The 14,918-nt window shown below is 37.3% G+C and overlaps 1 protein-coding gene across 2 annotated transcripts in view; it reads right to left on the reverse strand.

Moving 5' to 3' along the window:
* Positions 1-6,554: 6,554 nt before the first annotated feature.
* The window catches only part of DNAL1 (dynein axonemal light chain 1), a 36,275-nt gene continuing 27,911 nt past the window's right edge, over positions 6,555-14,918 (reverse strand). Inside the window, exons 6-8 of one of the 2 annotated variants that reach the window (XM_019640265.1) lie at positions 12,161-12,287; positions 11,135-11,275; positions 6,555-7,135 (exon numbers count right to left, since the gene is read on the reverse strand). In XM_019640265.1, the coding sequence (XP_019495810.1) occupies positions 7,095-7,135; positions 11,135-11,275; positions 12,161-12,287 (309 nt within the window). In that variant the 3' untranslated portion in view covers positions 6,555-7,094. The remainder of the gene's footprint in view (positions 7,136-11,134; positions 11,276-12,160; positions 12,288-14,918) is intronic. The other variant, XM_019640264.1, reaches the window with a different exon arrangement.

Here is a 14,918-nt window from a genome sequence, read left to right on the forward strand (position 1 = left end):
ACAACTTCATACCTGTGTAAAATGAATGTCTCGGTTTTACAGCAGCCATTTCATATCAAGAGGATATAAAAAGGGAAATAAGGCTTAAAAATGTGCTTATTTGGCTGCAGAGATTCAGTGACTAAAGATGTCCATCTTTTGAGATCCTAGTAAATCCAGAAGTGATTACATGAACAGCATTCAGTGGGGTTTTCCCCTAAGTAACAAGGCTTTAAAATTATAGCTAACTTATTGTAACAATCATAAGGTAAAATTTTTATTTATAAAGGCTAATATTGGTATATGTTCTAACATTTTTCTGTACACTCATGTCCTCACTTCCTATATATGTTCCTCACACTTCTCTCAACACTTCCACATATTTGACCCCCACAACAGATGGGCAAGTTTTCGTTTTCTCTAAATGTGTCCTCATTCACACTCCGCCATTCACCTAACTTCCCCCTCCACTCCCACCCCCCATTATGCTTGGTATAGCACACTCCCCTCACCTCTCGCAATCCTATTTTCACACGCACTCCCACTTTCCCCACAACACCATCACAAGCATACTCCCTCCTCCCACAACACACTGCAGCAGTCTCCCACCCCATCATACATCCCCATTTCTACACACATACACACACACACACACACACACACACACACCAACCAGCCACCACATATATGTACACCCTCCCACCCTACATACATACACATAACAAAAACAAATCAAGGGTTCTTCATTTTTTTTCACCCAGTATGTTATGGGCATCCTTCCATGTGCACAGAGGGAAATACCTTTTTATAGCTGCAGAGTTGATTGCATTTTAGGAGGGAGGATCATCACCTCTTTTATTATCTATAACAATTGTATATATCTCCATATACAAATATCTAATACAATATATATGGTATAAAACAATGTCGGGACTCTAGATGTCTATCCTTTGCTCTAGAAAACAATGAACTAAAAATAGTGAACTATTTATGATTGGAATTAAGGTTTTCTGTTTATAGGCTCAGAAATTAAAATCTTTCTGCTTTTTAAAGGACAGCAGCAAGAAACATATCCTTACAACCAAAGAACTGTGGAATAAAGAAGTAGAAACTGCAGTACAGTCCCACTCTGTGACCAAAATTACATTTAGCACAGAATATGTGCTGGGAAAATGTGTAATGTTATTGCTGTTGCTCAGTTCTTTTTTCTTGTGTTTCAAAAAGCGGCTGGTCAACACCAGGTTATTACAGACCACAAATCAAGGGCCTATCAGCCAACCTTAACTTTATACATTTCTGGATGTGAGAAGAGAAGTAGGAATAGTGAAGTGCAGTTGTAACTTGCTGTACCTGGAAGCACTCTTTCCAGGATCTTAATCATTTTGAAATGGTGCCCAGAAAACTTCTGGGGAAGACTTACAAACCTAGGAGAAGAAATTATCATTAGTAGTAAATGAATGGGGAAAAAAAGCATAAAGAAATGAGTCAGTGTCTCTCAAACAAGCTGTGGAATATGTAATTCAAAGACTGAATTTCTTCAGAATTGAATATCATTCAAAGGTCACATAGTTGCTCTGTATTAGCTAAAAACTAATGGTCATGTAACCAAAAAAGATACAAATGACATATTTTTTATAAAATGACACAATTTATTACCATTTTAAAACAAGTCTCACAAAATAATATCCAGAAACTCAACATTTCTAAATAATTTAACACAATAAGTTTAGTCACAAAGACATGCTACAAAATTCCTGCATATAAAAGATTATTACCAAAGTATTAATAGATGTTAAAATGTTCTTCAGGATGGAGTTGGTTCTAGAAGCCAAAAAGATTCTGGAATGACACTCATGATCCCGACTGACACCCTGGGAGAAGTAGTTAGTAATATATATATTCTCTACAGTTACCAACTCCCCAGTTCTTTGATGGGATTGATCCTTCCAGGCAATAGCACCTCACAGGCAGATACCCTGCTGATCAAAGAAGCAAAGAACTTTCCACCCTCCTAACATTAGCCACAACTCAATTTAGCCAACATCTAAATTAATTTTAAAAATCTAGATGTGGGAAAGATAACTCACAAAGTTTCTATTCTGAGTAGCAGGATTCTACTTGACACATCCCCCCAAGGATGACTGTCAATGTAGTAGACATGGAAGATGACACCAAGTAAGGAAATAGGGAAATCCTGACTCCGATTACGTCAACAGACAACTATTGCTCACCGGTGGGTTTAAAACTAGCAAGGCTGAGTGAGGTTGGATTCTCTAATATACACATTCAGGCAAGGTATTTACCCACCTGCCCTTTGGGAGTGCTTTCCACCAACATCCAGTTCATAATTTTAAAGTGCAAATCTATTGAAAAATAGTTTACTCTCCCCCACCCCCTTGTTAAATTTGCAGATCATAATTTGGTTGGCTGGTTCCCCCCTAACCCGCCCAATATGGGAAACATAACATAGAATCCAGTTATGACTTCTCCAAGTGTTAAGTGAAAATTTTTCTTAGGTCAGATAAAGGTAAGACTCCGTCTAGTTCTTCCTTTGAGTTTTCTTCCTTTGCAGTCACTGGTTTATAAAAAAGTAGGAACAGAGATAGAGATGTGGGATTTCTGAAGTTCAGTCATTTTTAAAAAACATATCCTTAAATTTTTTATTGCACCTATTTTATGGTTTAACAAAAAACAAACAAACAAAAACAAAAACCCTCATGCTAGAGTGAAGATAAAGGAATATGGTCAAGTTAGCTGTGTCAGAAGCACCATCTCTGCTATACTGAACCTTGTTTTATATTTTATTATTTACAGACACATTGAGCAACCCCAATAAAGAAAATGTATGCCAAAGGGATTTATTTCTGGTAAAGGATAAGTTTCAGTTTAGCAGTTAAGCTTTCTCCCTTTACCGCTACTTACAGTGGAAAATCTTTGTGAACTAACAGACTGCGGTTAGAGACACTAACTACTCATGATAGATGTTTTGACACTTCTCTCCAATTTTTTTAAGTTAATGATTAAATCCAACCTTTCTAGGCCCTACACTTTCCCCATTTAGTCCTAAAAAATCCAGGTGGAAGATTTTGGGTCACAAAAATAACTACCTTCAACTTTACTTACACATCACCAATTCTGAGAATAAGTCAATAGGTTAAGATTCATTTTTTTTTTTAAAGATTCATTTCTTATTCATCCTTATTCTGTTTCAGACCACTGGTAAAACATCGCAGAAGAAGCATCTATTCAAGTCAAAATTTCTCTTTCCAAACAGGAACCACATTTAAGTATCTTATCTTATACCACCTCTATTTGTGGAATGGATCCAGTAACCAGACATTCTAATTACATCCAAAATTAGTGTCTATACCAGCTAACTTTCACATATGATTACCAAATTTTATATAACATTTCTCTGTATTTAATGACTGCTACAGTCTGCAAAATTCTGTGCATTGGACAATGAATGAACACTTAGAGAATGATGACCCATTTTCTAGAGTAGACTCAAAATGTTAAACTTTAGAGCAAAGCAAAACCTATGATAAAGTTGGAGTCTGTTGATAGTAAAAGAGAGGTAGGTAAATAATTGCTGTCCTAAGATAAGCAAAATGCTAAGAAATAAAATTGAGACCCAGCTGAAAAAAAAAAGTAAGTTGAACTGTCCAGCCCTGAGTTTCTAATGTTATGTGAGAATTACTAAAATGAGCATTACAAAAGAGGGAAACACCAATGACCATTTCTTTCCATCCAGGATTATTAAATACATCACCTTTGCTCATACAACTCAGGTGGCACATGGCTACAGGGTGAAAATATTAGTAAATGGACCCTTGACAAAAGGAATACAGGTATAAAGCACTGGTTCTTAACTAGGGGCGAATTTGTTCCCACAAATGATGCCAGGGGACAGACGGCAATGTACGAAGACATTTTTGGTTCTCACAACTGGGGAGAAGGTTCTACTGGCATCTAGTAAGTAGAAGGCAGAGATGCTGCTGAACACCCTATAATACACAGGATAGCCCCCCACAATATTATCGAGCCCCAAATGCTGATAGTGTCAAGATTGAGAAACTCTGATTTAAAGGAACAAACTCCTATTAACAGAGAACACAAAATCTTTCAAAGCCTGACCAGGTAACACAGCCATAAGCTTTGAGTTAGGGAACATAGAAAAGGTGAATCCTTGGAAGACTAAAATCCGATTTCCTGTGGAAAGATGAAAATGCTGGACAGATTCCAGAGCTCTACCATCATTACAAGAATAGAAGAAATTTAAATGATCCACCAAAATGGCAAGATGCTTTAAACCAGGAGCACAGAGAGAAGCCATTCCAAGTAGGTCAAAGATCTAATCCAAGAAGCATAAACCAAAGGCATTTAATATCAGCTAAATTTGTAGCAAAGGATAGTTTAAGAAATGGTTTGAGAAAATATTCTGAACTTCTTCATACACCCTATCTTCCATTTTCTAATGGCATGGATTCTAGCTTTAATTCCATAAAAAAGATACATAGAAGTCAATCGAATATTTGTTGAGTGGAACTGAATGTGAATTTTGTGTGAAATGGACACAAAAAAAGCACCTTACATATCTCTGAGAACTACCAGTGATTAAAAGACATTAAGAAACAGAAAAAATTAGTTTCTATACTGCAGAATTAAAAAAAAACCACAAAAAAACAAAACAAAAAACACTAACACTGTAAGTAAGCCATTTTATAAAAAAAAAGAAAAATCCATATGAAGTCATCCATTCCCTATTATATTCACTTCCAGAGTAACTTTTAGAAAATAGATCCATAGATAGCAATATGGCTTCAAGCTTGTCTACTAGATGAAGTTCATGTTATAAGTAAAGAAAATCATCTTCCCTTGCAGCTTCTAGGCCTTAAAATCATCAAGGGGAAAGCTTACTGTCTATGGTTCACAAAAGAAATAACCAAAGGCTTTGAATTATAAGCCAGTCAGAGTAAAGATTTCTTCCTATCAGATTGTAAGGAAGAGCTAAAAGGAAGTTAAAAGAAAGTGATTAATTAATTTTCCCTTTTGTTTGTATATTTAGAATTGATTGTCAAAGCAGTGGTCCCTTTTGATCAGAGTGACTATGAGAAATCATACAATTCCTATTTAAATGATAACTGAAAACTTCTGAAACCCAACACTCCTTATACAATCACTTTTTAAAAATGGCTCTTCCTTATTTGACTGATTTTACACAAGTAAATGGGGAAATGAGAATCAACAGTCTCTGGTTGAGGGACTTTAGGCACAATTTGGCAGAGGGCCTCTGACTTCTTTTCTGCACCTATTAGGGATTTTGGTCATGGCCTCCTATGGACTTCATCTGGTTACTAACTACCATATCTTGCATTTTCAAAAAAGAATTTTTTTCTTATATGATAAATTCTAAGCTCTCCAACCAAAGCAACAGCTTTGCAATTTTGAGGTTAAATCACCTAAAATGCTTCACAGAGGAGGCAATCCTCAAAAATAATTGCATTTGCCTGGGATCCGATAATGACACATCTCTTTTCTCTCTACAACCACTTACATAATTCGTTTTAAGAGCTGTTTAACTTAGAACTTTTCTAAAAATATATTTTGAAATACTAAATTTCATTTATTATCCAGTCTTTAAGTTCTATACCCTTAAAACAATCACTTCTCCCAACATAAGGGTCAACAGACCAAAGTTATTAGGGCAAATTTTGACATATATGAATGGCCAAGATTTAGGCTAGGAATTCAAATATAACTGCTGCTTATATATACTTATTTATACAGTAAGTCCCTGACTTACGAACATTCAAGTTGCGAACTTTCACAGATAGGAACAGACCTCGCATTTCGAACATTCTGCGAACAAATCACAGAAATAGCTCACATGTCTGCCGGACACTGTCATAGTTGTGCTGCTGTGTGCTCACTGTACAGTGCGATAGTGTACAGTAGTGCAGTGCTCAATCAGAGCCCAGGATGTCAGGAAGCAAGAGGAAAAGCAGCTCCACCATCTCCCACCAACCCTCCCTCCTCCACTTAGTAACTCTCTTCTTGTCAGTTCACTCCATGCAATCCCCTATATGCCAGTTGCTGTACTGTGCTGTACCACCATTTAAGGTAACTGTAAAAGTAAAAATAGTTTATTTACAGTATTTTTGTGTGTTTAGTTTTTTTATGCTTTACATTGTATATTTGTGTCAAAGATGTGTAAGACTCACTTTATCAGACTTATGAACGAATCCGACTTATGAACGTTCTCTTGGATCGGAACTCGTTCGTAAGTCCGGGACTTACTGTATAAGGAACTATAAACTAAAAAGTGTGCCTAAGATCAGGTTCACATGAGTAACACGGCCACAGTATTGATCAAAGGAATAATCATAACAGCCATTTTAACCACTGACCTGGATCACGGAATGACTGACTAACCACGTAGTGACTCTAGTGGCCACGCACGTACACACAACCTAAATTCCAGTTAACAACGCATACATTTTTGGAAAAACAAATGAGTAAACATAACATGGGCTTAAAGCCTCCAAAATATTAATTTTTCCTTCCCCCCCACCCCACAGCTTTTCCACTATGACTCTGGAGTCTTGGTTCTACAGCTGCTGCTGCATTTCTAAGAGGAACTCTTCCCGTCATCATGCTGCCTTTGGAACCAAAGGCATGACATGTTTGTGCTTCGGAGTCATACGGAAATGGACCTTCAAGAAAGATGGTCTACAGATTCAAAAGTTAAGTATATATATTTAAATATCTGGCCTAAAAGAATTGAATAAAGAACCACATTTGTTCCTTTGTTGTTAAAAATGATTGGTCTATACAGGTTTCAGTAGATGAGGTTACACAGTACATAACTGGGACTGAAGACAAAAATTGAAAATTTATAGTGTCTAAAAAGAGGACTACAACATATAAGGTTGGTGTTACCATTTGGGGGGAGAAACACTGAATAGGTTAAGAAAAAAATAGGACTCAGAGATTCGTTTTACCTTAAGAACCTTTCGCCCGACACAGAATCTTTAAAATAGATAATTATAACAAAACTTATCTATTGTTCCTATGACATTTAAATAAGTTAACACACAGCAGAGAACATGGTGTTAGTTTTCTTCTTCTTCATCCTCTTTAATTACTGGGGTACCTAAAATGAAAAAGAAAATTATTTCTGGTCATTCTCAATGGATTGTTAAAATTCTAAATGAAAATATTTCCCGTTAACCTGAAAAGCTCTGAGACGCTGTGAAGTGTGCCATAACAAAAATAATTTCATAAAATAATCTCTTCTATTTCAAATGATCAGAAAAGCCTTTCAAGAGAATTCTCAAATGGATTAATATAAGTACTTATGAATATCTGGCTCTCCAAATGCAGAGTTGCAAATAAAGCTGCCCAAAGGTGCCAGGCAGAAAAATAAAGCCCTATACATACTAAAAACTTTGTATGTTAAACACAAAGAAATATTCATTTTTCACAATAAAATATGCAATCCCAGTATCGCCAGAAATCTGAATTTTTATGTTCTTCTCTCAAGTATTAAACACTGGGAATAAATAGAGGAAAAACTAAAAAGAACCAAAGCACAGAAAACAAAACTCATCTGCAGGCTCTCACCGGGCCAAGGGCCACCCATTTCTGAGCTCCAGCATTTGAAGCCTGCTCACAGTCTTACCGGGTCAGCTATTCAGACTTAACTCTTTAGCCTGTCACCTTCCACTCCAGCTAAACTGATCAGTTCACTGTCTCCCAAACTCATCTTGCACACTCTTACCACTGGACTCTTGGTTAACAATTTTTCCCTTTTGGAATGCCCTCCCCAAGTTTCCTTCCATCTAAACCCTACCCTTAATTAAGAACCAACTCCAGTGCCTCTTTCTCTGTGATCCTTCCTAAATGAACATTTATATTCTTTATGGCAGTGAGCAGAGTTTTCTCTCTCTATACTCCCCACACGATCAGTTTGCTGGGGGTGGGGGGTGGGGTTGCTGGTGAATGTTTTATTGAAGTATAGCATAGATACAAAGTACACAAAATACACAAAAAGTGTACAGATAAACATACACGAAGTGAACATAGCTGGTAATCAGCACCCAGATTAGGAAGAGAACATTATCAGAGCCCCAAAAACCTCCTCAGGTCCCCTTCCAGTCACTATCTCCCCACAAAAGATATAATTTATCCTAATATCTAACACCATAGGTTGTTTTGCCTGTTGTTGAAATTTATATGAATGGAATGGTATAGCATGCACTCTGTGTCTGGCTTCTTTTGCTCAACATTGTGTTTGTATGATTCATTCATATTGTGTGGAGTTGTAGTTTATTCTTTCTCACTGCTGTTTAATATTCCATTGTATGAATATATCATAATTTATTTATCTATTCTATTATTGATGGGCATTTGGATTATTTCCAATTTATAGCTATTAAAACAGTGCTGTCATGAATGTTCTCATACATGTTTTTTGGTAAACATACATACCCTTTTCTTTTGGGGTATACGGCTAGGAGAAAAACTGCTGGGACACAAGGGATATGTATGCAGAGCTTTTGTAGATGATGGCAGTTTTCTACAGTGGGTATACCAAGTTACTTTACCATTCAGCATATGATGAGAGTTCTAGTTGCTCCACATCCCACTAACATCTGGTATTATCTGTCTTTTTAATTTTAGCTTTTTAAGATCTATCAGTTTTGCTTTATAAGCAACAGAAGAGGAGCAAAAACAGGCAAGTTAGCAGCTGTGGCCATCTCTGTTCTGGCTTGTCCCACTGGTTTAGTACAGACCAACGTGGTTTTTCTAGGGGCTGTTCAGATTGGACTGAGGGTACTACTTGGTCCAGAAGGCTATGATGTGGCTTGGTCTGTTTACATGAGGGTTCTGTCACATTCTTAAGGGAAGGGCTTCACTTCCTGTGTGCAGTGCCAAAGGAAGTAAAGACAAATGATTTCAAATGGTTTCTAGAATCCAGCTAAAGGTGAACAGAAAAAGGCTGACGTCCAACACTCTAAGGTCTCTACCCTCTCTTTTTTTTAATTTTAATTTTTAATAGTGAAATATTCATTCATAGAAATACAATACAAATAATTTAAAGAGTAACAAAACCAATGACTGCATACCCATCACCCAATTTGGAACTAGATGGAACATTACCAGTATCTCAGAAACCTGCTTGCCTCTTCCTTAGTATTCCTGTAGCTCCCACAAGAGGTAATCTACCATCTTTGTCATTTTACCCCTAGGTACGTATCCAGAGAAATAAAAGAGGACATTCTGCATGATGCCATTTATACAAAATTCTATAAAATACAAACTAATCTATAGAGACAGAAGACAGATCGGTGATTGCCTTGAGAGGGACAGTGGCAAGGAACAGAGTGAGAGATTACAAAGAGGCACAAGGAAACTTTTGGGGGTGATGCATATGTTCATTATCTTGTTTTCCTCAGCTTTACAAGATATGATTGACATATTACATTGTGTAACTTTAAGGTATAAACATGATGATTTGATATACGTATGTATTATGAAATAATTACCAAAATAAGGTTAACACATCCATCACCTAACAGTTTCCTGTGTGTGTGTGTGGATTAGAACTTTTAAGATCTCCTCTCTTAGCAACTTTCGAGTATACAATACAGTATTGTTATCTATAGTCACCATAATATATGTTCACTATCTTAACTGTGGTGATGGTTTCAAAGGTGTATACATATGTCAAAACATATCAAATTACACAGTTTAAATATGTGTAGTTAATTGTATGTCAATTACAAATCAATCAAGCTGTCAACATTTTTTGGTGTAGGGAAAGAGCTACTTAAGAGCCTTTTATGTCACTACTTCTCAACAGATGAGCACAGCTCTTCCAAGGAGGCATATCAGAATCATTGGTAAAACTTATTCAAACTACATAGCTCTCCTTTAATCTCCCCCAGAGATTCTGAAATATCCCTCCATAGGGATGTGGTGCCACTTAAGAACCGCCACAGTAAGCTGAGGTTGAGTACTGAACTTTAGATAGAGGTCGTAAAGGAGAGATGGAAAGACACGGAACAGAAAGGACAGAATGGCAGGGCAGGGGTGGTGAGGAGGGGAGAGAAGGGCTGAGGAACAAGGAAGCCTCAACCACAGACAACTAGATCCTTTTGTTTTGGATGGTGAATATCAGTATGAGTATGGCGATGAAGACAATAAGGAAAATATGCATTTGGTATATGGGATGATGACCATCATCACCGTGTAGCTGGATATTACTTGTTTCTTCTACATATTTTCTCTCCCCACCCCCGCGGCTGCCCCATTCAATCAGGTAGGCTGGTCGGCTCTGTGCATCACTGCTTCAGGAACAGTGTGGAAATCGGAGACAGACTGTCAGACCTACTGGCTTTTGTCTTTGAAAATCCTAACAAGATCACTGAGAAGATAGATTGTGAGAAGATGCAGAATGATGTGGAAAAGAAGGTGGTGGTGGGGGGGACGGGGGGGAGGAAAATAGTGGTTCTCCTCAGACTAAAAAGATATTTTCCTGGGGTAACAGCAAAAAGGGACATCTGTGGGTTCTGGAACAGTCAGAATCCTGGTCTGGCTTCCTGGTAGCACCACTGGGAAGGGGTAAGACCCAAAGAGGTCTGTGACTGCTATCATTTCCAGTTTTTAGATTACAAAAGAAAAGGTTTGGTGAGATTAAGTAGCACATGACAAAAAAGATAATAAGTGGTAGAACTGGGACTTGAATACAGTCAGCCAGGGATATCTACTGGCGTGGATACCTATCTTTGATACTCAGAAACTAAAATTGGCAGGGAGGAGAATAGAGAACACTACAATTTTGATCCAACTGTGAAAAAGCAACTACTTAACATTTATGTCTAATTAGTCTGCAAAATAATGCCTTTGTGACTTGAGAATAAGACCAGCTTTCTTATAATCGTTTTGTTTAGGGGTGATCTTATACCAGTCTAAATATCCTAGGAGTTTTTCATCTCACCCTGGCCCAAGTCTGGACCATAAAATTTCCTGTGGACAGATTAGAGACGACCTATCACTTTCTTTAGTTTTCCTCCTTTTCATGATTCCATGTCACAAATTCAATTCTTATACCTAGAAAACATCTCCAAGCTGGCTCAGAGTCACTCACCGTCCAACTTTTTCAGTTTGGGCACTCTCTTGGTTGCCTCTTCAATCCAATTCCCTTCAGCGGAATGTTTCTCTTCCAAGGGATTGCTTACAAATACCAGGTCTTCCAAGCATGGCAGCTCTGCCAGTTTCACAAACTCAGCTACAAGTACAAAGAATACATTCCACATTAAAATGGCAAGTTTTACTGTTACCATTTTTGAGGTTGAATTCCAATATCACTGTTTGTGACTATTCAGAACAATTTGTTGTTTAAGATTTTGAAAGAAATACAGGAAGTTAGACCATATGAAGTCATTCTCTGAAGACATTACGGAAAGGGAGGAAAAAAGAAGACATACCTCTCCTACTTTTACGCTAGCCTACGGATAGGATAAGAAGAGGAAATTAGGTTCAGAGTAAAAAAGAACAACAAATCATTCTCCGGTGACAGGTCTTCACTATGCTGTACTGCATCGCTATGGGCTTAAAGCTAAACTGCTTCTGTCTCTACCCAGTCCCTCATCTTTGAATTATCTTAAAGCAACTCGTTTGAGCCTCTACTGCAGAACTTATCACAGTTTCATAATTATCAGCGTATAAACTAACCTTCCCCACTAAGATGTGAACTGCTCAAGGGCAGGGACAGTGTCCTATTCAACTATGTTTCTCAAGAGCCTGGCATATAGTTCATGGCACATAATAGGGCTTTAGAAAATGCTGAATGAATAATATACAATAAAAAAACAAAGCAATATAGATGTCAAATAAATCTTCTGCCCAAGAATTGTTAAACTTAAACGAATTTCTTTCCGCCTTTGGACAATAATTTACATTTTGTTCATGATTAACAGTACCAGGATCTATTCAATTATAATCATTCTAAATACTGAAATGTAAATTTCACGCGTTTAGCTAAAATATAGGAACTCCTATAGCTATTTCCCTCTGTGCTTAGGAATAAATGTCCCCATTTTGCATCTTGTTTCCTATTGGGCTATTTTCTATAAAGAGGAGGTAGGTTAGGAAAGAGCGAGCCTCAGCTTACCCCAGTCTTTCACCAGGTTATTAGACATGTAGAGAATCTTCAATTTTTTCATTACATGGATCCCTTTCAACTTCTCAATAAAATTGTAGGAGATCCACAGTTCTTCTAACGTGTCTCCTACTGCCTCCTGCAAAAAGAAAGCAACTTTATTTACATGCTTATTTTTAAGCTGTTCCTTCAGTCCCCTTCCCTATAAACATAAAGACAATGGCCTTCAGAGGAAACTGAGACCCACCTGTCCACTGGCAGGAGAGCTGAAGGCTGTGTGGGAGTTTTTTCTCACTAAGAAAGTCAAGTAGAACATTCTCCTCCTCTCTTCAAACTGATCTGAACTAAGGATAGCTACTGAATTCACCAAGAGGGGAAATAATAGCACTCATTTTATCACTTTTATTGAGTGGTATAGTTTTCAAATTAGTTCCCTATACATTATATTATTTGATCCTTGTAACATTTAAGATAGGCAAAGCAGGCTATCTGATTTCTATGATACAGAGATTAAGGGCTTTTTCTAAGATCACAATACTATTAAATAGTATAGCTGGGTATAAATTTCAGTGGTTTTTTTTTTTTCAATATTTATTATGGAAACTTTCAAACAAAAAATGTTGAAAGGATTTTAGGATTTTGTAGTAAATACCCATATAGCCATTACCCAGATTCTACCATTAATATTTTGCTATCCTTTCCCTATCATATATCTGTCCATCTATCCACCCCATATATCTATTAATTCATCTTTTTTTTTAATGTATAAAATTCAGGTTAAAACCCATAGTCTTTCCATTATAGTATAAATATTATATCATACCGACTCTTTTTTTTTTTAAAGATTTTACTGGGGAATTGGGGGGGGGACAGCATTGGGGAATTGGGGGAAGGGGAACAGACAAGTCGCTGTCCTTTTGTTCTTCATTGTAGTTGTGGAGGACGTTGCTTCACTGGCGCATGTTGGTATTATCATTGTGCTCTTCCTGCATAAGGCAGATCGGTCGCCGGCCACTGGACGGCTGCTCACAGCGGCTCTTGCTCTCGCCGGCTGCCAGCCACTCACCGTAGCACAGCAGCCCACTGCAGCAAAGGGTGCAGCCTACGCCGTCGCCGGTGACTCACGGCAGCCCAGCTCCAGGTTGAGCTATTGTTCACCATCATAGCTGTAGAGGGCGCAGCATCACTGGCCCACATGTGGGATCTGAACTAGGGCCCTGCTGCTCAGAGCTGGCGTCCCAAGCCAACTCCTAACCAACACGCCACTCGGCCGGTCCTATCATACTGACTCTTAAATGATAGATAGAATCAATGGTGGCACAAAGACTTCCTTCTTTTATAGACAGAAGAAAAAATGGAATGGCTATTTTTTTAAACAAACAAAAAATACTAGGCAAGATCAATCAGTTGCTCAGTCCCCTCCTTAATCCAAAAAATTTACCAAACACCACATGGTAATGTCTAGAATGTGGGGCTCACATCTATGTCCTGGTAACTGTCCCTTTAAAGATGATAGAGAGAATAAATGTACCCCAGATAAAAATCTTTAATGCATGCATTTTCCATATTGGTGGAACCAAAGGGAAAAATCGAGACTGGAGTGGCCTAGGTTAGTTCTGTGTGTCATTTTAACTCACACAATTCCTCTTAGTTTCAACTTTCGGAGTAGAAGAAACAACAGATCAGAGTAAAAGAAACTTAAATCAGTCCATCCTGGTACTTTTATATCAGAACTTTGTGATTTAGCCAACCCCCTTCAGCTAGTATTCTGATATCTCCTTCCAAAGGATCTAATTAGTATATCATATATGTCTTTTAGAAGAGGGAAATCAGTCTTCATATAATTTAAACATTATTGCATCATTTTCATTGCATTGTATCACCATCTATCTCATGTCTCCAATTTAGAAAGTGCGAGGTAGCAGAAAAAATACTAATTAAATACAGACTAGAAGATTTAGGCTCAATTCCGGCTTCTGCCACTGATTTAGGGTTGTTTTACATGTACAGATGAGGACACTTGGTCAATTTTCACATAGCCAATTTCAGTAGTTCTCCAAATAGCCAATTTGATGAATTTACTTTTACTGATGTACTGAAAAATTGTTTACTTACAAATTATAGTAATTTGTTTTAGATAGCATAGGATAGGATAGAAATTCCTTTACATACGATAACTTTGAAAATGTCTATAATGCTTTGTTCACTCACTTGAAGTGTTAATTTAGCTTTAGTTTAGTTTTCAGCCATTTGGATGCAGCTGTTTTGACACATCTGGGGACTTTTCTTGGGAATATGACTTTGCAGAATGAGAATTTCTTGTGCATATTGACTTACAACTGCCGTATAGATTTTGAATGTCCAGGGTATAGTTCTATCTTCCAGCACATTGTCAATCTATTCCACTATCTTTTGTATACTTCCCTAAATATAAGCATTTGCTAACTAGCTCAATTTGATTACTATTTTTATGTGTTTTAATCATTTGAGAAGTGAGCAGTGCCTAAAATATGAAACTGACACTCTACAAAGATGGACTGATAAGTCTCAACAGCTGGATGAAACAGCTGCAATAACAGTAACACTAAATAAAAATTTAAAGACAATTTCAAAAGGTGTTGAAACCATTCCAAGCAACACAATTTTCTATTTATTTATAAGTAGGTAATAAAGACAAGATTTTGGTAAAGCAACCTGGTGAATATCAATCAGCAAAATCTGGCTAAGTTTATGTGAATCAATTCAATGCAATCTGTCATTCAATAAACTG

The sequence above is a fragment of the Hipposideros armiger genome, unplaced genomic scaffold (assembly GCF_001890085.2).
Source record: "Hipposideros armiger isolate ML-2016 unplaced genomic scaffold, ASM189008v1 scaffold_49, whole genome shotgun sequence".
Taxonomy (NCBI): domain Eukaryota; kingdom Metazoa; phylum Chordata; class Mammalia; order Chiroptera; family Hipposideridae; genus Hipposideros; species Hipposideros armiger.